This window comes from Heterodontus francisci, chromosome 32, assembly GCF_036365525.1.
Source record: "Heterodontus francisci isolate sHetFra1 chromosome 32, sHetFra1.hap1, whole genome shotgun sequence".
Classification (NCBI taxonomy): Eukaryota; Metazoa; Chordata; class Chondrichthyes; order Heterodontiformes; family Heterodontidae; genus Heterodontus; species Heterodontus francisci.
Window position 1 is genome coordinate 18652525 of NC_090402.1, and position 26290 is coordinate 18678814.

The 26290-nt window shown below is 41.4% G+C and overlaps 1 protein-coding gene across 11 annotated transcripts in view; it reads left to right on the forward strand.

Moving 5' to 3' along the window:
• Nucleotides 1–26290, forward strand: part of LOC137347681 (disabled homolog 2-interacting protein-like) — an 860897-nt gene that overhangs the window by 772125 nt on the left and 62482 nt on the right. For all 11 annotated transcript variants that reach the window (XR_010968997.1, XM_068012394.1, XM_068012395.1 and 8 more), the window contains one exon: nt 1333–1887. Coding sequence is in view for 10 of the 11 variants with exons in the window: in XM_068012394.1 (XP_067868495.1) it covers nt 1333–1887 (555 nt within the window). In the remaining variant the exon portion in view is untranslated. The remainder of the gene's footprint in view (nt 1–1332; nt 1888–26290) is intronic.

The following is a 26290-nucleotide window of genomic DNA, read 5'->3' on the forward strand; positions in this document are numbered from 1 at the left end:
TGAAACCCAAGGAATGCCACTGAGAATCAAAATAATGCTTTTCGCAGGAGAACAAGCCTAAATAGAAGTCAGTAGTGCCTGGAGATATTAGTTTAAAAACTATTTTAGCCAATACTTGTTATAATACTTCTCTGTTTCCTCTTTAACACATTAATGGGTTAATTCTTTTTAGTGTGAATAGCAAAATATCATACGATCATGTTAAACGTGTCCGTTGGTATCACCGGCAGTTATTCCTAGGCTATTGGTCTTAAACATAATCTGGGTTGCTTAAGTTATCTGATTTTCTCGCTCCATTCCTCCATTTATTTTTAATCTGTAAGCTTAAAAAATAAATTTAGTGAGACAATTGTTAACTAAAATTAACAAAAATGCTGATTCAACTTTTTATTTGGTGTACCACGGTACAGTATGGTAGTATCATGGTTATGGCATGGGGTTAGTAACCTAGAGATCAAAAGTTCAAATCTCTGTGTAACAAGTTGTAAAATCAAATTGAATTTGTGAGTTACTAGGAAAAATGATCATGTCATAAAAATCCAACTGGCTCTTTAGGGAAGGGGTCCAGCCACCCTACATAGGTGACATTCAGTGCCCTCTGAAGTGGCTTCGCAAGCCATTCATTTTAAGGATGGGAAATAACCATATCCTTGGCAGTCCATATTTGGAGAGTAAGTAATAAGTTGATTTAAAAATAAAATCATACATTAATGCCCCACCGCTTAAAGGTGTTTTGGTAGACACAGCACTGGGTCATGCAAGTCTGATTCCTGAGTTCCTGACTTTAACTACTCTTCTCCAAGGATGTGTTGACTCCAAGCAGGATCCAGGCACCTCCCTCCCTGTCAGTAGATGGGAAATGGTCAACTGCAGGCTGCTATCATGTGCCCCATAGTGAAGGTTGCCCACCTGTCCTCTCAGCTGTAAGTATGCAGTCTGGAGGATTGGGGAAAAAATAAACAGTGATATCTACACAAAATTGCAGTATAAAGGTACGTTTTATTTTCTCTGTTAGGAGTAAATTATACTCTTCATCCAGTCATATGTACATAACCAGATGGTTAATCAAGAAAAGCAAAATCTGAATGGTTCATTTTCTTTTGTGATTAAGCTTAATATCAGTAAATTGCTAATAAAAGTGGGATTTATTTTTAAGTCCCCAAACTGATTATTATTGCAGAGTATGGTGATTCAATAGATGGTTCTCCAGAATTCAGTCTTAACATTACAAAGAAGGAATCCTAAACATGAATAAATTATATTTGTGGCCAACATAAATTATATTAGAGGTTCCAACAGAGTTATTATTATTCCTTTCCTGTGTCATTTTAGGACAACAGTAGACGAGTGGAGAATTTACTCAAACTGTGGATTATTGAAGCCAAGGATCTGCCAGCCAAGAAAAAGTACTTCTGTGAACTCTGCCTCGATGACACACTGTATGCACGGACTACCTGCAAGCTGAAAACAGACAATGTTTTCTGGGGAGAGCACTTTGAGTTCAGTAACCTGCCCGCAGTAAGAAACATTACAGTGCACTTGTACAAAGAGACTGATAAAAAGAAAAAGAAAGATAAGAATAACTACGTGGGTCTGGTGAACATCCCGATAGCTACTGTGTCAGGTCGACAGTTTCTGGAAAAGTGGTATCCTGTGAGCATGCCCAATCCGAGCAAGGGCAAATCAGTGGGTCCAATGATTAGAATCAAAGCTCGCTATCAAAGCATGAGCATTCTTCCAATGGAGCTCTACAAAGAGTTTGCTGAGTACATTACAAATAATTATATGCTGCTGTGCTCAGTGCTGGAGCCTGTGCTGAGTGTTAAGAGTAAAGAGGAGATGGCTTGTGCATTAGTGCACATTCTGCAAAGCACTGGGAAGGCCAAGGTAAGCACTGAGGTTAAATGTTTTCCCTTTTTCAACATTTGATGTCACACTTGAACATATTCTTCTGTTTCAGCAAAAAATTCATGGGAGATGGATATATTTAATATAAAGGGATAAAAATATGCCAGTGGTTTGTGGTCCAGAGCCTATAGGTATGTTTTCAAAAGCTCAGCTGAAAATACTTCATTGTAGACCTATGGACCAGTGAATGCACAAATTGAGATTTAGATTGGAAGGGAAATATATCAATTGTTTATTAATTGCCAATTTAAATCTAAAGGCACATGAAGAGAGCAAAAGAAAATAGAATACGAATAAAGAAAAAGATTAAAATTACAGAAATTTGAAAGATTGGAATTTGGAGGAACAAACAACGCAGGAAAAATCATTCCTTTTATCTTATATTTCAACAGTCATTCAAATACGCGCAAGAAACATTTGCACACTTTGAGAACTATATTGTGTCTCTCTTGGTCTAGATTAAATAACCCTGAAACAGCATTCTTATCCCCATTCAGTAATATTTCTAAGCCATTGGTCTCATGGGCAAAGAAATTTCACCCATTTAAAGCTTCCTGCAGTTTCTCTGATGCTGTAATGGAAGACTATCCAAAGTGTCATCTTAACTCGGTTACAGATTGGACAATTGAAAGGCTCAATTGAAAAGATCAATCTTTTTCATCTACCCACATTGTGGGAATATATGCAGAGATATTATAGATGTTTAGTCACAACTGTAAATCTTTGTGTGCATGTATAGTTCTTTTTTTGTTAATCAGTTTTCCTCACTACCTGTAACACGACGATGGGCCATAATATTTACTGAAATCTAATTTAATGGGGCAGGGAGGTAGGGGGAGACAATGACCTAATTGATGGTCCAGTCCATAGTGCTTCCAGAATGGAACCCCCAGATTCACATTGAACATTGCAGGTATCACTGGAAACTTAGATTTCATTGTATTCAGTGTAGTTTTGAACATTTACTGTATTCCCAGAAACTGCCAGATCAGCCAGCGCATAATTTGAAGGGAGCTAACAGCAAGAACGTAAGGATCAAGTATAAAAATAATTATATCTTGTCAGCCACCAATTATATCACTGGATTTACTATGCACTAATTGATAATAGTAACAATATTACCTGGATCTTTAAGTAATATGAGTGAAATGGATTCCATTTAATGAAGTTATTGATACGACCAGATGAGAAAGAGGTCTAGGGTTCCCTTTCAGCCTTCACCTGGTCTTACTGTAACAGGGTTTTATTTTTAAAGACATTGTTTCTAGCTCCCCTTTGGTGAATCCTTGTTCACCGCTTTCCAATTATAAGGCAAAGAAATGAGCACAAACAGGCTTTCTTAGGTTTAAAGAAGAAAGGTGAAATTTTATTAAACTAACTTAAACTCTAATTCGGTTAACGCCTACAGATGCACGACGCACCCACGCTAGCATGTACACGCAATACACACATGCAGGTAGGGACAGAAAAGAGCAGAAGAAAAATTAAAGTGGAAAGGTTTGAGGCAATATCTGAAGAGTTGTTACGGTTCTTCAAGCTCAATGTAATCCTTGATTGTAGATAGGTCTTGCTTTTCACTGGGGCCCAGTATTCTTCTTAAACCTTGTTCACAGTAGGAGACTTTTCTCTCTTGGGGTTCATGTGTCTGCAGTTTTTTTTGGAGTTCTGTAAGAAAGAGATGGGAGCAGACAGGACAGGAGAGGAGGCCTGCTTCAGTCCAGGAGCATTCAGCTTTCTGCCAGATTTGTAGTTTGTAGAAACGCTGTCTCTACAATTTAAAACTCCCTAAGTTGGCCAGCAGGGTAATCACGTGACCGACTGGTATAACCACTTCTGGCTTTGTGTATTGTATTGCTGCAGGGGATAGCTCCTTTGTTCCCAAACACTGTCTGTTAATATGCAAAAATGTCTTTCCAGCCAGGGGCCTGGCAGTCCCTTGTAACAGGCCTTCTCTTCTTCCCAGCAACAATTTGAAATTTAATGTCCATGGGACGAAATTAATGTGCTTCATTCTTGGCAGATTGCATGACATTACTAATAGTGCTATTGAGAATGATCTGCTCAGCAATGGTGCCAACTATAGATAGATAGACAGTATGGAGAACTGTTTTTTATGGGCGGCGCAGTGGTTAGCACCGCAGCCTCACATCTCCAGGGACCCGGGTTCAATTCTGGGTACTGCCTGTGCAGAGTTTGCAAGTTCTCCCTGTGTCTGCGTGGGTTTTCGCCGGGTACTCCAGTTTCCTCCCACCGCCAAAGACTTGCAGGTGATAGGGAAATTGGCCATTGTAAATTGCCCCTAGTGTAGGTAGGTGGTAGGGAATATGGGATTACTGTAGGTTTAGTATAAATGGGTGGTTCTTGGTCGGCACAGACTCGGTGGGCCGAAGGGCCTATTTCAGTGCTGTATCTCTAAATAAAATAAAATAAATAAAAAATAAAGATGAACAAGTCAATTTGAAAAAGTTATGTCCAGATCCAGTGGAGGAAATTGAAACTCTGGTACACTATATCTCGGTGTTAGTAATTTATCATAGTATTCTGAAGAATCTTCTCAATTCTCTATTAGTTTTAATTATTCAAGGTTTACGGACACCTAGCTATGTGAGAATTATTATTATTGCTGATAAAATATTGTAAAGTTATAGCAGTCTTTTATGGGGAAAGGAGTTCATTGCATTGTATGGTTTCTTACTGAAGGATGATTTGCAGAGTTCCTGAGTTTCATGTGAGTAACCATTCAGATGTTTCAACCTTTCTAACATTTTTCAGTAGTCTCTGCTGTACACATCATTCATGCATTGAATCAATGGCTGAGCTGCTGCCAGAATCCAGCTACTGTAATATGTTTGAGAGTGACCCAGTGATGAGTACCATGTCCCCACTTGTTTTTTTTGGAACTGATCTACATACAAGCATCTGGAAAACAATGAAGAAAGGCCATCTAGTCCATTAAGCCTGCCTCATCCAGACATGATGTAGTCAACCAACTGCACCTGCCCCCTCCCCAATTTCATGAAAACAAACTTGAGCACAAGGCCTAGGCTGACATTTTAATGCAGTACTTACGAAGTGCTGCAAGGGAGGAATGGAGTCCTTTGGATAAAATATTTCATGGTAGTTTCACTTGCCTGCTTGAATAGATGTAAAAGATCCCATGGCACTTCTTTCAAATTTTCCCAACATTTATCGTCAACTAGCGCTACCAAAAACACATTAACTGGTCATTTATCACATTGCTCTTTATGGAACCTTGATTTGCACAAACTGACTGCCCGCTTGCCGACATGTCAATGACTACTCTGAGAAAGAAAATTAATTCATTGGACATTGCGATGTCTTGGGGATAAGATAGGTGCTACATACATGCAAGTTCATTCTTTTTTAGAACGCCTCTGTCTTTTGTGGAATGAATAATTGGTGTGATGTATGATATTCATTCAAACCAGAACTTTGATAATTGTACTGACAAATTTCACTGTGACTGTTGTACCCACTGAAGAATTGAATGAGTTTATAAAACATTCTAAAGCCATTATTAATCTTAACAAAGAAATATGATTCATATGCTATACAATATCTCAGCTAGTTTCCTTTTCTTCCACTCCAAGGGAGTTTGGTGATCATTTAGTTAACAATTACCTATAATATAAATTGAGAACTAAATGGGAGCAATGGGAAGGGGTGGCAAAGAGTGAGCATGTACAACTTGGCTTTAATTACCTCTAAAACCCCTTATTCCCCGGCATATTATAGCACGAACAGCTCGATAGTCTGCATTACCACTGCTCGTTATTTTAAATTTTAAATAGAAAATAGCTGAGACAATGGAGCATTTATTATCAGCCTCTTGGATATATGAAGTAATGAGTGCTTATTGTCATTGGTTGTTCCACTATTACTTGGATATAGATGTAATTGCTCTGTGATCACTCAAATATCATAACTTCCACAGTGGTAAGCAATTTTGTCTTAAACTGCACTGGGGAAAATGTTGACTAATTACAATTTGTACTAAGACAACTGGTATTTAGGTGAATCACTCAGTATTATTCTATATGGTAAGATAATTACTGAAAGTACAGATACACAATTCTAATGGTTTTAATCAAAAGGAAGTTACCTGTATTAAATTAGTTGTTGTATTTCTCATGCCCAGACAGTCTTCTGCATGTTACAAACACAAAGAAGCAGTGCAGTATTTCTGCAATATTTGGCCTTCCGTAACAATATTGCTACATAACTCTGTGCTCGCCTCTTCTAACACTCTATTCAAATCCTTCCAGTCTGTTTCCAACCTGCCCATGATACTGAAGCCAGACCACCATTGTGAAAGTGTGACTTCAACCATGACTTATTGCCCTCTATATTGCTTGATCTCTTTGCTGATTTTTAGACTGTTGATCATTCATTTTTTTTTCTCCACCATCTCTCCTAACGGGTGCATCACCATGGTACTGCACCATCCTGGTTTAATTCCTCTGTCTCCCACTGCAATCACTTCATCTCCTCTAACACTTTTCCTATGACTGGTGTGTCTAGTACTCCATCTTCAGTCCTATTTATCATCTAAATGCTAATGCTTAGTAACCGTATCTATAAATATAGGATAAACAAATATAAGTTCATGATGGCACCCAAATTTATCTATCAACCTCCACAATTGACCTCAAGGCTATCTCAGATCTACCTGACTCTCTGACACTAAAGCCTGGATTAGCCAAAGTTTATTGCAACTCACTGTAGACAAAACCCAGGCTATCCTCTGATTTCTGCAAACACATGCAATCCCCTGGCACCACTTGTGTCAACTTTCTCAGTTTCCCATTCAAACTGGATAAAGTAGTCTACAATGTTTGCACTTGCATTAACACCAAACTAATCTTTATGCGCCACATCTAGTCAGTTTGTAAGACTGCATTTATATGTGAGAAATTTCCCTACCTTTCTCTCTGTCACTGAAATATTAATCTATACCTTTATCACATCATTGATAAATTCTTGAGTGCTCACCTCATCAGCTTACCCTTCACAAGCTTCATAGTTCTAGTCTTTATCTGTGCCTCATTATGTACTCCCATTACCACCTTCCATGTCAAGCTCCAATGACTCTTTGATCTTATCATTCTTGTCCTTGTTTCAAAATCCCTTCATGGCTCAGGCCATGATCACTATCTAAGTGATTTTTTTATTTTTTTTATTTCCAAAATATACTTTATTCATAAAAATCTGTAAAAATTACATTCCCAAACAGTTTCCAAACAGCACCAAAAAATACAAACATTGCAAGGGAGATCAGTTTCCTTCAATACTGTCATGAGTTTCTTCCCAACCCTTCCGTTTCACAATTGTCATGTCAATTACAGTTTTACATTTACAGCAATTCAGAATATTAACGATACAGTTCGAGGGGTTTCCCATGGATCCAGCCCCTCAGTCCAGCTTGGTGGGGGAACCTTACACTGTGGTCTTTCCCCATTGAGCCTTTGCTGCGGCTGCCCCAAGCTTTAGTGCGTCCCTCAGCACATAGTCCTGGACCTTGGAATGTGCCAGTCTGCAACATTCGGTGGTGGACAACTCTTTGCGCTGGAAGACCAGCAAGTTTCGGGCAGACCAAAGGGCGTCTTTCACCGAATTGATAGTCCTCCAGCAGCAGTTGATGTTTGTCTCGGTGTGCGTCCCTGGGAACAGCCCGTAGAGCACAGACTCCTGTGTTACAGAGCTGCTTGGGATGAACCTTGACAAAAACCACTGCATCTCTTTCCACACCTGCTTTGCAAAGGCACATTCCAGGAGGAGGTGGGCGACCGTCTCTTCCCCACCACAGTGATCTCTCCAGTTCTATTTCCCAGCACACATCCTCCACTCCTTTTTATTCCCCACTTCTTTCTCCCCAGTATTTGCTGCTTATCTTTTAGTCATGGTGAATGACTCCTGGCCTGCCCTGGGGTTATCTGCCTAAATCACTCACCATTTCTCTCAATTCTTTCAAAAGCCTCTTTAAAAAAAAACTCTCCTCTTCTGTCATGCATTTAGTCCCCAACCCCCTGCCAATCTCTTTCGTCCCGTCTCAACATCCTCAGATATTTTTCTGATAGTGATCACAATTCGGTTAGCGATGGGCAGGGACAGGTATATACCGCAGGGCAAGAATCATAGCTGGGGGAAAGGAAATTATGATGCGATTAGGCAAGATTTAGGATGCGTAGGATGGGGAAGGAAACTGCAGGGGATGGGAACAATCGAAATGTGGAGCTTATTCAAGGAGCAGCTACTGTGTGTCCTTGATAAGTATGTACCTGTGAGGCAGGGAGGAAGTTGTCGAGCGAGGGAGCTGTGGTTTACTAAAGAAGTTGAAGCGCTTGTCAAGAGGAAGAAGAAGGCTTATGTTAGGATGAGACGTGAAGGCTCAGTTAGGGCGCTTGAGAGCTACAAGCTAGCCAGGAAGGATCTAAAGGGAGAGCTAAGAAGAGCAAGGAGAGGACACGAGAAGTCATTGGCGGATAGGTTCAGGGAAAACCCTAAGGCTTTCTATAGGTATATCAGGAATAAAAGAATGACTAGAGTTAGATTAGGGCCAATCAAGGATAGTAGTGGGAAGTTGTGTGTGGAATCAGAGGAGATAGGGGAAGTGTTAAATGAATATTTTGCATCAGTATTTACAGTAGAGAAAGAAAATGTTGTTGAGAATACTGAGATTCAGGCTACTAGGCTAGATGGGATTGAGGTTCACAAGGAGGAGGTGTTATCAATTTTGGAAAGTGTGAAAATAGATAAGTCCCCTGGGCCAGATGGGATTTATCCTAGGATTCTCTGGGAAGCTAGGGAGGAGATTGCAGAGCCTTTGTCCTTGATCTTTATGTTGTCATTGTCGACAGGAATAGTGCTGGAAGACTGGAGGATAGCAAATGTTGTCCCCTTGTTCAAGAAGGGGAGTAGAGACAGCCCTGGTAATTATAGACCTGTGAGCCTTACTTCGGTTGTGGGTAAAATGTTGGAAAAGGTTATAAGAGACAGTATTTATAATCATCTTGAAAAGAATAAGTTCATTAGAGATAGTCAGCACGGTTTTGTGACGGGTAGGTCGTGCCTCACAAACCTTATTGAGTTTTTCGAGAAGGTGACCAAACAGGTGGATGAGGGTAAAGCAGTGCATGTGGTGTATATGGATTTCAGTAAGGCGTTTGATAAGGTTCCCCACGGTAGGCTATTGCAGAAAATACGGAAGTATGGGGTTGAAGGTGATTTAGAGCTTTGGATCAGAAATTGGCTAGCTGAAAGAAGACAGAGGGTGGTGGTTGATGGCAAATGTTCATCCTGGAGTTTAGTTACTAGTGGTGTACCGCAAGGATCTGTTTTGGGGCCACTGCTGTTTGTCATTTTTATAAATGACCTGGAAGAGGGTGTAGAAGGGTGGGTTAGTAAATTTTCAGATGACACTAAGGTCGGTGGAGTTGTGGATAGTGCCGAAGGATGTTGTAGGGTACAGAGGGACATAGATAGGCTGCAGAGCTGGGCTGAGAGATGGCAAATGGAGTTTAATGCGGAAAAGTGTGAGGTGATTCACTTTGGAAGGAGTAACAGGAATGCAGAGTACTGGGCTAATGGGAAGATTCTTGGTAGTGTAGATGAACAGAGAGATCTTGGTGTCCAGGTGCATAAATCTCTGAAGGTTGCTACCCAGGTTAATAGGGCTGTTAAGAAGGCATATGGTGTGTTAGCTTTTATTAGTAGGGGGATCGAGGTTCGGAGCCACGAGGTCATGCTGCAGCTGTACAAAACTCTGGTGAGACCGCACCTGGAGTATTGCGTGCAGTTCTGGTCACCGCATTATAGGAAGGATGTGGAAGCTATGGAAAGGGTGCAGAGGAGATTTACTAGGATGTTGCCTGGTATGGAGGGAAGGTCTTACGAGGAAAGGCTGAGGGACTTGAGGTTGTTTTCGTTGGAGAGAAGGAGAAGGAGAGGTGACTTAATCGAGACATATAAAATAATCAGAGGGTTAGATAGGGTGGATAGTGAGCGTCTTTTTCCTCGGATGGTGATGGCAAACACGAGGGGACATAGCTTCAAGTTGAGGGGTGATAGATATAGGACAGATGTGAGAGGTAGTTTCTTTACTCAGAGAGTAGTAGGGGCGTGGAACGCCCTGCCTGCAGCAGTAGTAGATTCGCCAACATTAAGGGCATTTAAGTGGTCATTGGATAGACATATGGATGAAAATGGAATAGTGTAGGTCAGATGGTTTCACAGGTCGGCGCAACATCGAGGGCCGAAGGGCCTGTGCTGCGCTGTAATGTTCTAATTCTAATTCTGTGTGAGGTGCAAGATGCAACTAGAAAGAAAATGAAAAGATGATTAAAGTTGTTAAAATTATGAAACAAGTGGGGGGAGAAAGCTAGAAGGAAAGTAACTAATTCAAGAGTATCTCAAGTGGAAGTGATTTAAAAATCAGGAAATAAGCTTAAATAAAAGCAAAATACTGCGGATGCTGGAAATCTGAAATAAAATCAGAAAGTGCTGGAAATACACAACAGGTCGGGTCGCATCTGTGGAGAGAGAAACAGCATTAACATTTCAGGTCTGAGACCTTTCATTGTTCTGATGAAAGGTCACAGACCTGAAACATTAACTCTGTTTCTCTCTCCACAGATGCTGCCAGACCTGCTGAGTATTTACAGCACTTTGTTTTTATTTCAAGAAATCAGCTCCTTGCTCCAAGTTGTCAGGAGTGAAATACACTTTTTTAGGGTAGTATAGAGTCCACTTTTCTTGTTTATTCGTTCATGGGCCAACATTTATTGCCCATCTTTAATTGCCCTTGAGAAGGTGGTGGTGAGCTGCCTTCTTGAACCACTGCAGTCCTTGGGGTTTAGGTACACCCACAGTGCTATTCGGAAGGGAGTTCCAGGATTTTGACCCAGCGACAGTGAAGGAGCGGCGATATTGTTCCAAGTCAATATGGTGTGTGGCTAGAGGGGAACTTGCAGGTGGTGGTGTTCCCATGCATCTGCTGACCTTGTCCTTCTAGGTGGATTAAACTGTTGAAGATAACCACTAATAATAGCTACCTGCTGCATTAACCATTCCAAGTTTTCTTATTGAAAAATTTCGGGATATAAATTCATCTCGAGTATTGGTGCAAATAAGACTGTATCAGAGCGACTGCCCTTTATATAGCGCCTGTTAGTTAAATCTGTTGACTGCAGTGGAACTTAATAAAGAGGGGGGGGGGGACGAGAGAGAGAGAGGAGTGGGGGGAGAAAGATAGAGAGATATCAGGCGCTGTGTATAATGACGACCAATTCAATACTGTGAATTTCTACCCTCATCAGTTTTGTAAAACATTGTGAAATTTACAACTCCCTAACAGTTCCTCGATGTTCAGCCAGGCCTCTTATACTAGAAATCCAAGAGTGACGATATTCCTGTGCTTCCTGACCTACATTGGTTTCTGGTCAAACAACATCTCAATTCTAAAATCCTCAGCCTTGTGTTAAGTTCCCTTCATGGCCTGGCCCCTGACTATCTTTGTGATCTCCTCCAGCCCCACAACTCTGCAAGATATCTGAGCTCATCTAATTTTGGCCTCTTGAGCATGCCCGATTTTAATTGGTGGCCATGGCTTCAGCTGCACTAAGCTCTGGAATTCCCTCCCAAAATCTCTCTGCCTCTCCACTTCTCTTTCCTTCTTTAAGATGCACCTTAAAACCTACCTCTGACCAAGCATTTGGCCATCTGCCCTAATATTGCCTTATCCTCCTCTGTGTCAGATTTTGCTTTATGACATTCCTGTGAAGCGCCTTGCGATGTTTTACTACATTAAAGGTGCTATACAAATACCAGTTGTTGTTGTATCGGTGTACTTCAGAATTCTGTGTGAATTCAAACTGTCCACATTGAACTGTATGGCCAGTTCCTTCTGCCTGTGGGAATTTTACTCTCTCAGACTGTAGAGGTTGAAATGCAGCACTAGCCATCATCTGCTGAACAAGGCTGTTTGAATGTATGCATAAGTCTATGAGAAAGCTCTCGGCTTGCCCTTAGCTACTGCAACAACAAATTATCTGGACCTTTTGTGCTGTTGGCAACCATGAAGCACAATTAGATGAGACATATGTCCTCATTATGGCAACTGCATCTGCTGTTACATCAACTAATGTGAGGTTTTTTTTTTAATTGCTGTGGGGCCTATTCCTTATAGCTAGAGGTTAATGTGCATTGTTTTCCTAGTGGGAAGTGTATGGAGGTATATTGTGCTACTGAAACTTAGAACAGTCTAAGGTGTTCATAGCAGTGACATGGCATCAGGCAGGAAGTCTGTCACAGTTCTTTTCAATAGTAGTACAGGTACAAATAGAATGGCACTTGGAAAAGAATATCGGGCTTGTCCTGCTTCGTGCCAGCTAGTGCAAATTATGATTTCTATTCAAGATTTCAACGAATGGCATTGTGAACAGAACACCTTAATGGAAACATTCCCTTTTTAATGCTGCTCCCCATTGATGCACTTTGTTTTTATTTGTTGAAATGAGACCAATTCTTGCATCTTCTCCCTTATGTGAAAAATTCATTCACTTCTTTCCACTGTGTCGCAAATAGGATTTCATCTCAGAGAAAATATTAGGCGCCATTTGTTCTCTCCAAGGAAACTGAGGCCAGCTCATCCAGAATTCCTCTTGAAGGATAGATGTGTAACAATGAGTAGCTGTAACTGCTGCAATCCAATTGTCCAATAAAAATTTAAAAAACAATAATTTAAGTAAAACTACCTCTGTTCTCACTCATACTGGAGCAGACACACAAGCACACTCTGGCAGATGTAAATACCTGAGAAACTTTTGAAAGTGTAAAGAACAAACTTCCATTTATAAAAAGAAAGCAATTACCTTGGTGAAATTGAGATGCTCGTGACAAACTTTTATCAGCCATTTTCCCAGCATCATCCCATGTGTACACAGATAAGATGTTAGCACTTTTCCACTTCACCTTGACCTTGGCAAAAACAGTTTCTGCATTTCCCCAGTGTTCTCAGTTAACAAGTGTGTCCTTATTGTAAATTCTGTTCCTGACACCTGGAATATCTCCATTATTTTATCACACAAAAAGGAGAATTTCTTCAATGTAAATATATCATAGTTGAACTGAAACTGCCAATAAATTTAAGCCACATAAATGTGATAATTATCAGACCTACAGTACTAACTGAAAATACACAAGCATGTCACCGTTGGATGCTATAGATGATTTAATTTGTACATTCTTGTTTCAGCTACTGATACATTCCCAAGTTCTCTGAAGTTTATCAATTTACTTGAACATTTTTCTTTGAGACTGACTTTTATCCACTCATATGATCACAAGAAAGTGTCCTTTCACCTAGAAGGACTAGGGCAGTAGGCAAATGGGAACACCACCACCTGCAAGTTCCCCTCCAATTCACACTCTATTCCTGACTTGGAAATATATTGTCGTTCCTTGATTGTCAGAAGGTAAAAATCCTGGAACTCCATACCTAATACCACTGTGGCAGTGGGTACACAATACAGACTGCATCAGTTCAAGGCGGTGGCTCACAACTACTTTCTCGAGGACAATTAATGATAGGCAATAAATGCTGGCCTTGCCATTGATGCCCACATCCCATAAATGAATAAAAGTAAGTAGTACTGTGCACCAGAACACATTGAGTTCTGAGCATTTTGATCCATGTTTAAATGTAAGAGTAGAAATTCCAAGGCTTGATTGATGTTGCAGAGCCTCACTGGACGCAGGAGAATCTGAGCTAGAGATTTGTAGTCCTGTCTCTGACAGGTGTTCAGCTGGTGTTTAGCAAGACTGTGTGAGGACAATTTCTGTTCTTATGTTTTGCATTTAACTAAATGTAGTAATGATTCATTTTACTGTTCTAAGCCTGGTCTCGTCCTGGATCTAACAAATAGCTTGCTGATCTTTGGGGATTTTTACCTGAGCTTTGGATTTTATATTTCCTCCTCTTCTATCCTGCCGATGTTTACTTTGGCTGGGATGAAGTTCTTTGAGTTAAGCTGCCCGGCAGTGCCTCACTCAGATGGCTATTATTCATGTGTGAGCCTTAACAGTTTAGTATTTAACAATAACAGCATCAAAGCCTGTTCTGTCCAGATGTCATGCAGACTTCCACAGGGGTCATAAGTGGGATGCTTCTGTTGCAATCTTGGCCAAGATCAACTAAGTTAGCTAAAATCAGGGATTGAACCTAGGACTTCCTGGTCTGTATGGCTCTGCTACTCATCGCATGAGCACACTGAACTAGAACAAAGGGCCTTACATACAAGATTAAATGTAATAGATTTAGAACAGAGAGCAAGAGATACTTTTTTCCATAGAGAGTTGTCAGGTTGTGGAATCACTTCCATGGTTAGTGATTAGGGCAGAAACTATATTAACATTTGATTAAATTGGATGTTTAGAAGTTGAGAAAGGAATATGAGAACAAGACTGGTAAATTTGATTAGGACTGTTTACTCAGTTGGAGGCTAAATGCCAATGTGGACTAGTTGATCTGGATATCCTGTTGGCAGTCTTGATATAATCTTATAAAAAAGTCATAATCTGAAAACATTGACTTAGGATATTGTTCATTGATGATCAGCATGTGTCTCGCAGTGATGAGGTGTAAGTTCGGCCCAATGATTTTATAGTAGATGAGTTCTTGATCTCAGCTATGTTATTATGTCACCAGAGTGAGATGCTAAACAGAGTCCAGAAGGCTTCCCAAAGTATAGGGGGCAAAAATTGCAGTCATCCCATCCTCCACTTGCTAGTTAAGTAATTAAAGAAATTAATTTGTGAACAAATATTTCTACAACCTGCAATATTAGTATAAACTGATTATATTTCCATTTTTATTTGTTAGTTTATAATATAGGCTAAAATGTTGCGAATTACTGCCCAAGTACAAATAGTTCGTACTGCACAACATAGAAATATTATCAAAGGACTAGTAATACATAGATCTTGTTTATTATTTTCAAATATAAATACATTTATTTAGCACCCTGAATTTTGATTGACCTTCTAACATATGACCCTGCTAGCAGCTGTGAGATGCTGAACTGAAAGCTTTAATTAGGTTAGTATGTAACCTAGGGAAAAATGTAATTACAGGTTATCATTCTCCCTCTTCGTGTATTTCATACTGTCACTGCAAAATGTCATGAAATGGTCTATTTTCATATCTTCATAAAAATTATTCATTAATCTGCTTAGTGTGAATCTAGCACTCAGGTTTGGGACATTACATATTATGGGAGGATCAGATAATATGATTTGAATGTCATATGCTCAATTCTATGAGCATTTCATTTTTTACCCCTGTAGCTATTCCGTCTCTGTGCCATAAAAGAATATGTCGTTCATCAGTAATTATGATGTTCATCTAGTCTAGCAACTTATTAAGTGGATTCATAAAATCTTTCATGGAAAGACAGCTGAAAAGATCCTGATAATGAAGAGGAAAGGAGAATATTCATATGCTGTAATGAGTATGTTTAGAAACAGACAAAAATGTGAGTCAGTCAGCGGTGAAGCCAGTTGCTGCTAATTAAGGGAGAGTGAGTATGTCTGCAGGTTTTGAAAGGTAAAAGCTCAATGGAGACACAAGGTTAAAGTATTAATATGGTGTGTGCTCACCCTGCCAGCCCAAATGTTAATTGACTCTGTATTAATCATATGATATCCTGAACAAGGGCAGACGCATACCAATTGGTGTTGAGATATACTATTTTAATAAAAGAAACTACTGCATTATTATTTCTTGTCTTTCAAATCAATGATATGTAACAAATTCATAATTAAAAAATAGAAGTGTGAAAGGCACAATTGTTTCAAACTTTCCTAAACTGCATCATAGAACATGTAGACCGATGACATATACTTTCTTGAACCTAGTATCAACGCCAACTCATTTTTTTAAAAGTGAGCTGTTTCTGCCGAGGATTTTATTTTAGGCCACTGTCAGTGTTGGCATTAATATTAAGCAATATCACAATGCAATAAAATAATCAAGTATTCTCAAGTTTTGTGTAGTTTCACAAATCAAGATCAGTAGTGCAAAATCGTTTCTTTTTGTGTTGTTAATATAGTGGATAAAATGTTAAATGCAACCATTCCCCCTCCAAAAAATATAATAATAGTGGTGCTAATGTTAATGTTATTTCTGTTTCTTTTTTCTGAAAATATCTGCCAAACTTATTGCAGTAACCACATGAAAAGACTTGAGCCTCATCAGGGCAGTTCCCAGCCAAACAATCAAAAAGGCAAATGAAATGTAGCTCTTTAATCACAAGAGGGCTGGAAATACAAAGGGGAGCAAATTATGCTTCAATTGTATAAATCCTATCTGGAACTACTGAGTTCAGTTCTGGGCACCCACATCTCGAGAAGGATGTATTGGCCTTGGAGGCGGTGCACTGCAGGTTCACCAGGCCGATACCAGGACTAAAGAAGTTAAATTATGAGGACAAGTTACATAAACCTGGCTTGTATTCATTCTCTTGAGTATAGAAGATTGAAGGATAATCTAATCAAGATGTTTAAAATGATAATAGGGTTCAATGAGTTGAAATATGATAAAAAGAAACTATTTTTCTGGTGAGAGATTCCAGAACGGGTTATAATCTTAAAATTAAAGCCAGGTCATTCAGGAGTGAAATCAGGAACTGCATCTTCACATAAACAGTAGTAGAAACCTAGTACTTACTCCCACAAAAGGCTGTGGATGCTGGATCAACTGAAATTTTCAAGATAGATTTATGAGATTGATAAATTCTTGTTAGGTAAGGGAATCCAGGGATATGGAGCAAAAGTGTATAAATGGAGCAGAGGTACAGATCAGCCATGATTACATTGAATGGTGGAACAGGCTAGAGGGGCTGAATGGCATACTCCTGCACTGTTTCTAAATAACTCCTTTAATGTAAAGAACAACAAGTAGTGATTCAAGTGGTCTGTCTTATTAAAATGGCTTTTGGTTCTGGTTATCATATTCATTAATCAAATTAGTTGTAAAGAAGCTCCTCGCAGCTACCCCCAGGATTAAGCAAAGATTTGTTTTTTTGCAGACTTGGAGCTGGTATTATGGTGACAAATTTTATTTGGTATTGCCAACTATTGTTTAGTTAATAGGAGTCGACATATACAAATTATATATACATATCAAATGTAACAACATAATTTAGGGGTATATTTCTCTAGTTTCTGATGTGAAAAATCTTTCTTCAGGTATTTGTTTGCTATGAAACCTCAATGCAACTTAGATTTCTCTACTGTTCTTCACCAATAGAAAGATGTCTCACAACACCTTACAGGGTGGAAGAAATATGGTGGACATTGATCAGTATAAAAAAGAGAAGATGGGACAATTAGGGTCGATCACTAGTCCAGTAGAAGAAGTTTGAGAAGACTTTTGATGGTAAAGAGGGAGGTGGCAATGCAGATGGATTGGGAAGGGGTTTGAAGACAGGGAGCTGAAATAGCAACCATTAACGTTGGAGCAAAGGAAGTTGGGAATGAAGTGTAATCCAGTGTGAGAGGAGCAGCAGGCAAGTGGAGCACAGTGGGTATCAGACTGGAGAAAGTCACTGAGGTAGATAGGTTGAGACAAAACGTTGGCGGGATTTGAAAGTGAGGGTAAGGATCTTGTCAAGTTGCTGGAGCATGGAGGCAGTAGAGCTTGGCAAGGATGGAGCTGATAGAAGTGCAGGGGTTTCTGCAGGTGAAAACAAGAGCTGCAAATGTTGCAAATTTTGGAAAACGTAGGGACGCGAGCTAGGAGCACATTCAAGAAGTTGACTCTCGATCTGATAAAGTCAGGACTTGGGGTTTCGGCCATAGGGGGAAATTGGGACAGAGACATGTGATGTTGCAGGTGAAATAGCTTTGGGATTGACAGAGGAGATGGATAGTTAAAGGTAGGTGTCAACAGAGTACACATGAAAGCTGACCCCATGCTTCTGGATATCATGGTGGGGGAAATGTATATAAATGATTAAGGGAACAAAACTGAGGATGGAGCTGTGGGTACAAAGTTAAAATATTAAATTAGTAATGTATTATAATTAAAAAGCTTTCCAGAGCAAATTATTAAAGAAGATAAAGAATTTTTATCAGGATGTTGCTATATGCTAACCTTACAGGAAGCTTGGTCCCTTCAGTCACTACTGTTAACCCCTTCCTGCATAGGTTCCCCAACTTCTCTATAAAATACCTTGGAGCATTTAGTTATATGTGAGGTGCTATAGAAGTATGTTGTTACTGTTGCAGGGTGACTTAGCCAAAGCCCATTTTAGAATACCTTTTTCCAATTAGCCACCTCTCTTGTGGATAAAGCTATAGGTATATAAATAGTAAAAAGGTGGTAAAAGAAGGGGAGGGCCATATAAGGACCTAAAAGGGAATTAACACATGGAGGCAGAGGGCATGGCTGATGTACTAAATGAGTACTTTGCATCTGTCTTTAACAAGGAAGAAAATGCTGCCAGAATAGTAGTGAAAGAGAAGATAGTTGAGACACTGGATGGGTTATAAATTGATAAAGAGAGGTATTAGGTAGATTGTACTTAAAGTTGGTAAGTAACCAGGACCGGATGAGATGCCTCTCAGGATACTGAGGAGGAAGTAAGGATGGAAATTGCGCAGGCACTGTCCATAATCTTCCAATTCTCCTTAGATACCGGGATGGTAGCAGAGGAGTAGAGACTTGCAAATATCACAACTTTGTTCAAAAAGGGTTTAAGGATAAGCCCAGCAACTACAGGCCAGTCAGTTTAACTTCAGTGGTGGGAAACCCATTAGAAACAATAAACAGGGACAAAATTAATAGGCACTTGGACAAATGTGGATTAATTAAGGAACGCCAGCATGGATTTGTTCAGGGAAAATCATACTTAACTAACTTGATTGAGTTTTTTGATGAGGTAACAGAGCAGGTTGATGAGGGCAATACAGTTGATGTGATGTGCATGGACTTCCAAAAAGTGTTTGATAAAGTGCCAAATAGCTGTCTTGTCAGCAAAGTTAGAGCCCATGGAACAAAAAGGACAATGGGAGCACGAGTACATAGTTGCTGAGTGACAGGAAGCAGAGTAGGGGTGAGCGATTGTTTTTTGGACTGGAGGAATGTATATAGTGGGGTCCTCTAGGGGGTGGTACTAGGACCACTGCTTTTCTTGATCTATATTAATGACCTAGACTTGGGTGTACTGGGCGCAATTTCAAAATTTGCAGATGACACAAAACTTGGAAGTATTGTGAACTGTGAGGAGGATAGTGAGAACATAGGCCGTGGAATGGGCGAACACATGGGGCTGAATTTTACTGGCCCCTCGGCAGCATAGGTCGTGGTGTGGGGGCCGGTAAAATGTTGCGGGGAGAGGCCTGCCTCGCCCCATGATGTCGAAACGGGCCCGCCCTATTTTACCGGCGGTGGCGGGACCTCGGTGCAACCCCCACCCCCTGCCGCATGGTGGCAGCACCATAATTAGCATATGGTAATGATTACTTACCTGTGTTGATTATGCAGCCCGCTGCCTCTCCACTGACACTGCCGGATTTTTCGTTGAATGGGCGGCCATCACGTGCTGTCTCTTTCACAATCTGAAAAGCTGGCAGGTCCTCACTCTGCAAAACGGAAAGGAGGGGGGGAAACACAGGGGTCTCTAACTCTGCATTCTGGAAGGGAGTAGGGAGGGAGGTTACGCGAGGGTCTAACTGCATTCTGGGAGGGGGGGGTTACACAGGGGCCTAATGCTGCATCCTGGAAGGGAGGGGGGATACACAGGGGTCTAACTCTGCAATCTTAAAGGGAGGAGGGAGAGGGGGCATATGCAGGGTTCGCACTCTGCATTCTGAAGGGAGGGGGTCTGGGATTACTGGAGGGAAAGCTGTGCTGGCATGAAGGGAGTTACCGTGTACCATCCCTCCATTAACAGTGTACGCTCTGTGTTTGTGAGGGGGTAATGGCACACTAGGCACCCTGGGTGTGGGGAGGTTGCCAGAAAGGGCAGGAGCATTAAGCTTTTTTGGATGATGGGGGCAATCGATTCAGCTGGTCGGATCTTGATGTGGTTATGTTGTGCCACTCTGAGCGTTGGCCAAGATGGGCAATGCCATGGCATGCCACATAGTTGATCCAGGAAGGCAGCTGATGCACCTGTTAACACCAATCCATGCCCTGTTAGGAACCTTCGAATAGGTGCAGGATTCAACTTTATTTATCACATAGAAATAGGTGTGGCTCATCCTACATTGTGTGGTCCTCTGCATGCGAGGATTCGTATGCGCCAGAGGCAATATCAACAGGCAGATGTGATCCACGTAGAGGTCCACAGTCGTGAGCAGCAGCCCCCAAGAGGAGCCCGCCATTACAGTTGCCGTATATCTACAAGCCCCACATGATGTGCCATCAGATGTCAGCGCCAGTGTCAGAGGAGATTGCGCATATAGAGAGGGTGGTGACATGTCTCTGTGCCCTGCTCAAGGCCATGGGCTCCGGTGGACATCCCATGCCTTTGTTCCTCATAGTGGCAGGGGTTCTCAAGCCTGACGCCTCTGCAGCCTTTTAGGGGCCCACCAGAGATCTTTGTGGGATCACACAGTCATCAGTGCACCACTGCATCAGGGAGGTCACCAATGCCCTGCACCGGAGGGCCAGTGAGGATGTCCGCTTCGGGACCGACTCTCACAGCCAGGCCCAAAGGGCCAGTGGTTCTGGCATCATTGCCAGAGAACCATAGATTGTAATGTTCATAGACTGCACTCATGTGGCCATCAGGCCTACTGCCAGGCTACCACCTGCAGACGTCACAATTATATGAACCCTCTCAATCTAGGCGAAGCTGGTATGTGAACACCGCAGATGCTTGCAGCAAATGTGTGACTGCTTCTCAGGCAGCTGCCAATGACACCTGGGTGTTGCGCCAGTCCCGGCTGCCACCGCTGTTCACTGAACTGGCTCAGATGGAGATGAGGGCTATCCTAGACATGGCTCCCAACACCGGTGAGAGACTCCACCACTGCTGCAGAGGAGAGATACAATGCAAGCCACTGAGCTACGTGAGCCACCATCGAGCAGGAGATCAGCATACTGAAAGAGCGCTTCCAATACCTGTATGGATAGGATGATGCCCTGTACTGCGGGCCAAGAAGGCCAGCTCCTTTCTTAGCTGCTCTGCACAACTACGCACCCAATAGGTCTGGCATGATGAGGAGAGACGTCAACAGGATTCCTCCTCGGACTATGAGGTCGCTGAGGACGTACAAGACATATGGGAGGGCAGATGGCATCGAGGCTCTGCATGCAGGGCTAGCAGTGAGCTGGGGACGCACAGCAGTGGCTTATCAGACAAAGGCTGTCTGCTCCAGAGAAACCGACATGAGCTCTGCAAGCCACATATCACCTTCGCTCACCTGCTGAGCACCAGTCCACATCTGCAGCATCCTTGTGTAAACCATTAGAGGCAGCAGCTGACTGAGCCAATGTCCATGTCCCTGCATCCGTGGAGATGCTCGTGATTTGGCTCTTCTGAAGGGCCAACGGTGCAAAGGGATGTGATATTGGCACTACATGCTGGCACACATCATTCACACAGAGAAAAGGACACACATGTTGGTGAGGAACATATAGTGAAAGAAGTATTTACATTGCTGTGACACCCATGCATTCCATTTGTGTCAGTGTAAACCTCTGTAATACCTTTTATGGTGTATTTCAGTCTCATGTCTTGGAATGTGCAAATTTAAGATTCACCCAGGTGCGGCATGCCTACAGGAAGGAATGTTACACTTGAGTGGAAGAAGAGGATTGCAACATCACAGGACACAGCAGGGTAAGTATGTGGCAGCAAAGCAGAAAGTGCTGGGGTCACTCAGCAGATCGGGCAGCATTTGTGGAGAGAGAAGCAGAGTTAACTTTCAGGTCTGTGAACTTAGACAGGTTAACTCTGCTTCTCTCTCTACAGATGCTGCCTGACCTGCTGGATTTCTGCAGCACTTTCTGCTTTGCTGCCAGATTGACAGTAGTCCCCCTCATGACTTTGAACATCTCTATCAAATCTCCTCTCAGCCTACTCTTCTCTAAGGAGAACAGCACCAGCTTCTCTAATCTATCCATGTAACTGAAGTCTTTCGTCCCTGGAACCATTCTCTTCAGTAGTCAGGTAAGTATTCTTTGACAGCTGTCTGGAAGCAGGTGCTGGGGTGCTTAAAATAGGGACCCAGCACCTGCTGCACAACTGTCAAAGGATTCCTCACTATGCCGAATGTCCTGCCTCTCCCCACGTAATATGGGGAGGGCGGCTCGGCGCTGTGATTCTAATGAGCCCCCACGGTGAACGCGGGCACGCTGCCAAATTCAAAGGGCGCCACTGCAGACGTCAAAAATTCAGCCCATAGCATATGAAATTTAATGCAGAGAAGTGTGAAGTGATACATTTTGATAGGAAGAACGAGGAGAGGCAATAAAAATAAAGGATGCGAGCAGAAGGACTTGGTGTGTGTGTGCACAAATCATTGAAGGTGGCAGTGCAGGGTTGAGAAAGGGGTTAATAAGGCATATGAGATCCTGGGCTTTATAAATAGATGCATAGAGTAAAAAGCAAGGAGGTTAAGGTGAACCTTTATAAAACACTGGTTTGGCCTCAATTGGAGTATTGTGTCCAATTCTGGGCATCACACTGTAGGAAGGATATGAAGGCATTAGAGAGGGTGCAGAAAAGATGTACGAGAATGGTTCCAGGGATGAAAGACTTCAGTTACATGGATAGATTAGAGAAGCTGGTGCTGTTCTCCTTAGAGAAGAGTAGGCTAAGAGGATATTTGATAGAGATGTTCAAAGTCATGAAGGGTCTGGACAGATTGGATAGGAAAAAACAGTTTCCGTTGGCGGAGGGGTCGAGAACCATAGAATACTGACTTAAGGTGAATGGCAAAAGAACCAAAGGCTTCATGAGGAAAAACTTCTTTAATCAGTGTATGGTTAGGATCTGGAATGCAATGCCTGAGAGTGTGGTGGAGGCAGATTCAATTCTGACTTTCAGAAATAAATTGGATAACTACCTTAAGAGAAAATATTTGCAGGGCTATGAGGAAAGGGCAGGGAGTGGGACTAGCTGAGTTGCTCTTGCAGAGAGCTGGCACGGACACAAAGGGCCAAATGGCCTCCTTCTGTGCTGTAACTATTCTATGAAACTTACTTGTCTGACAATTTCAGCTGTCATCTACTGGAAGCCTTGTAGTAATGCTTTGAAGCAAGTATCTTAACTGCTGCACAATTCAGCTCCCCAAAGGATTTTATTTGGCATTTTCTTATTCGTTTTAAAAATCTGGCTCTGACTGCCTGAACACACACACATCCTTAGAGAGCAGTCTTGACAGTTGTCAGTGCTTGTGCTGCCTCGTGAATCATGAATCTAAGGCACACAAGATTGAGACAAAGATAGATAAGACTGCTGGTTTCACCGTTGTAGGTCAATCTGTGAAATGCCAGGATTCTTGAAAAGGTTGACGTGTTGGTCACCACTATGGCACTGTTTTACTCGGTACCAATTTAGAGGTTTCAGTGTCGCTGCTTCAGTCTCTAGGAATTTGCTGCCTTTGCCTTGCACTTAATATTCTAGTTATACTCACTTAGTAGCTCCATTCCGAGGAGCCACAGAGCAAAATACATGGAGATCTAGGTTTTCTTATGGCAATGGTTATGGTGACTAAGAAAGTTTAGTATTTAGTAATGGAATACATTTACAAAGAACAAAGAAAATTACAGCACAGGAACAGGCCCTTCGGCCCTCCAAGCCTACGCCGATCCAAATCCTCTATCTAAACCTGTCGCCTATTATCTAAGGGTCTGTATCTCTTTACTTCCTGCCCATTCATGTATCTGTCTAGATACATCTTAAAAGACGCTATCGTGCCCGCGTCTACCACCTCCGCTGGCAATGCGTTCCATGCACCCACCACCCTCTGCGTAAAGAACTTTCCACGCATATCCCCCCTAAACTTTTCCCCTTTCACTTTGAACTCATGTCCCCTTGTAATTGAAACCCCCACTCTGGGAAAAAGCTTCTTGCTATCCACCCTGTCTATACCTCTCATGATTTTGTACACCTCAATCAGGTCCCCCCTCAACCTCCGTCTTTCTAATGAAAATAATCCTAATCTACTCAACCTCTCTTCATAGCTAGCGCCCTCCATACCAGGCAACATCCTGGTGAACCTCCTCTGCACCCTCTCCAAAGCATCTACATCCTTTTGGTAATGTGGCGACCAGAATAACTTATTTTTTTAACTTTTGTCCTCTGCCAACTGAATACGTCAAATATTCAACAGTGTACCTGGATTAATTTGTTGTTTTCCCTCAATATCTTGAAACTTAAATTTACTTTGTATTGAGGCATCAAGCTGTTTTAAGTCTCCTGAGGTACAGGCAAAAGAGGAGGAATGCATTTGGACAGCCTGTTAAAATCACCTGTAGGAATTGTAAATGAATGGCTGAAGAAATCATTCATGAAGGCAGCCCAGCAGCAGTTTTTCTTCCCCCATTGTTGTAAACTAACTTGTTTGTTGTGCAGTGGTCACTAAAGACAATAAATAAACTCAGTCATATTTATTCATGTTACCTATTGCCATTGCATCCAGTCTAATAGCTGAATAATTGGTTATTAGGAACATTTCAAAGACAGCAGGAGAGAAATTTGCTCACATAGTGCCACTTCTAGCAGCACTGCGCAGACACAATTCCCCAGGGACAGGCAGCACCCCATGCCCCGTTAGAAATTAGCAATATATGTATATATCTTCTTGAAATAGATAGAAGATTAGTTAGTGCTGTAAGTTTCATTTTACAGGAAAGTGCTTAAATTTTGCTTCTCCAGAAACAAGCTTGTGGAATGATTATTCTGGAATGATTATTCTGGACTGATGACAGCTGTAGCTAGCCCAGAAAGGGGGCTATGGTCAGGTGAGGCCTCTGCAATAATAGGAGAGCAGCTGGGTAGATAATTAAAACAACGGACCGTGTCTTTCCAGTGCAGTCAGCACATGCGCAAGTTCCACGCATGCGTAGAGTGATGGCTGACGTCACCAGAGCGCAGCAAGAGGAGAGCTGTTCGCGCATGCCAGCCGTCCTGCCCGACCTGGACCGGTACTCGCCACCTGTCATAGTTGCATGTTTTTGCTGTATAACAAGTGTATTATATCCTGTCTTAAACATTGATTAAACTCAACATACCCACCATAATGGTTGCAGTCGATCCTGATTGTTTTAGATGATTGGTAAGAACAGTAAATTGTGCTTAAATTAAATTCTAAAATATCAAAAAATTAGCGAACTTAAAATCACTGCACTGCGCAGAATCAAGGTCAGTCTGCGTAGATACGTGAATTAATTTCTCTCCCAGTATCTCTCAACACTTTTTAAGCTTGTGCCCTGTTCTATGTGCAATAACTAAACTTTTAAATATGAAGGAATTATATAGTAAAAAAATGAATCATATTGTTTTTGTTTTTGCCTCTCATGTTCTTGATTTATTACTTCCCCTTCCTGCTCTGAGAATGTCTGCAACCTAAGAGACATTTTCCTATCAGAACTCCAATATGTCCCACAGATTGCAGACATTTTCATGCGTTCAGTGTTTGAGTCGCACTTGAAATTTGTCTTTATTGGGTTCGTACCATTTCTATCACTTTTGTTTACTATGAAATCTATCAATTGAAATCTTTCAGAAGTAATATTGTAACAGAGGTGTTGATAAATTTGGATCATTTTACTCGCAGAACCAAAACACTGGAAAATGTAATAAATGTAAAGAGCCTAAAAATGCTGTCAACTACTGTCAGATGGGAAAGTGATTGTTATCAAGTGCATAAAGAGGTAGACCATCAGGAAGCTAGCAAACATTTTATCATTAAGTCCCACGTATGATATGCTGAGATTTCCCACCAGAAAATACTGTCCTTGTGTTCCACTGATGATGTCTCAAGTCTGGAGGATTAATGTCATTTGTTAGGGCATAATGAAATGTAAGTCTTAAATTTTATGTTTATGCTGTTGGAAAATATTGTGAACGTGAAATACTTTGGGGCTCTTTTAAAATCTCTATTTCTATAATCAGTAATGTTTGTACTAATTATTTTAGATATGACAAAATATGTTATGAAGCTTTTCTTTTGAGAACAGCAGTATACCTGTATTCATATAGTCCAGGATAAGAAAAGAACATTCAGCCCTTCTAAGCTCATTCCTCCAGTTCTTTTAACTCCCCAACTGTCTTGAAAATGTGCTCTTTTTACTTAAATATTTTTAATTCATTCTTCCCTTCACATACTCCCCTCCCCCACCTTTACC